General features: G+C 49.1%; 1 protein-coding gene across 1 annotated transcript in view; it reads left to right on the top strand.

The window, feature by feature from the left end:
* LOC106535515 (uncharacterized) overlaps positions 1–689 on the top strand; it is a gene marked incomplete at its 5' end in the record, with an annotated part of 8,697 nt that extends 8,008 nt beyond the window's left edge. Inside the window, 2 exon segments of the mRNA XM_014032531.1 lie at positions 19–217; positions 436–689. Of these exon segments, the coding sequence (XP_013887985.1) occupies positions 19–217; positions 436–527 (291 nt within the window).
* Positions 690–699: the final 10 nt, after the last annotated feature.

The raw sequence follows: 699 nt of genomic DNA, 5'->3' as shown, positions 1-699 counted from the left end.
GTTCATTTATTTGTTCAGAAGCCGCTGAAGTTTGATGATGAAAAACTACGAAAAAACCTCAAGTTCTGTGAAAAAGTAATGCTGAATAAGAGGAAGAACAACCGTGAAGATAAACCTGGAGACACTTTCGACGAAGCCAATCAGAACGTCAGGGACCTGTGGCCAGGTTGGAACGGTCCTCTGGAGGCGGAGCTTCCACTTCAGCAGAGTTTCACAGGTAAGTGTGTGAAACTACAACCTTTAGGGTCAAACTAAGACCGTGTTCAGGTTAGGACTGACATGAGTCAGCTCTCAGTCTGTGTTGGGAACGACTCTCAGCTACTACCACTGCAGAGCCTTCAGCTGTGCTGGTTCTGCTGGTTCTGACCCAGCTCTGTCTGCACAGCACGTTTCACTCTCAGCTGAGCTTCTGTTCCTCTGACATCCCTCAATCAGGTCCTCAACACCCACCTGGACCAGGAGGACCCTCAGCAGACCTGGGACCAGGTCTGGGATCTGAGTTACTGAAGCTGGATCTGAGTTACTGAAGATGACTGTTTACTGACCCAGGATGAAGAACCCAGATCCAACAGAACCGCTTAACGTCCAGAAGACATCTGCTGAGCTTCAATCAAAACACAAGATTCAATATGTTACCTGTTACCTGCTGGTCCTGGTCCACTGTTCTGGTCCTGGTCCACTGTTCTGGTCCTGGTCCAG

The sequence above is a fragment of the Austrofundulus limnaeus genome, unplaced genomic scaffold (genome assembly GCF_001266775.1).
Source record: "Austrofundulus limnaeus strain Quisiro unplaced genomic scaffold, Austrofundulus_limnaeus-1.0 Scaffold1477, whole genome shotgun sequence".
Taxonomy (NCBI): Eukaryota; Metazoa; Chordata; class Actinopteri; order Cyprinodontiformes; family Rivulidae; genus Austrofundulus; species Austrofundulus limnaeus.
Note: the sequence above shows the minus strand (reverse complement) of the source record. Positions and strands in the feature narration are given on the sequence as shown.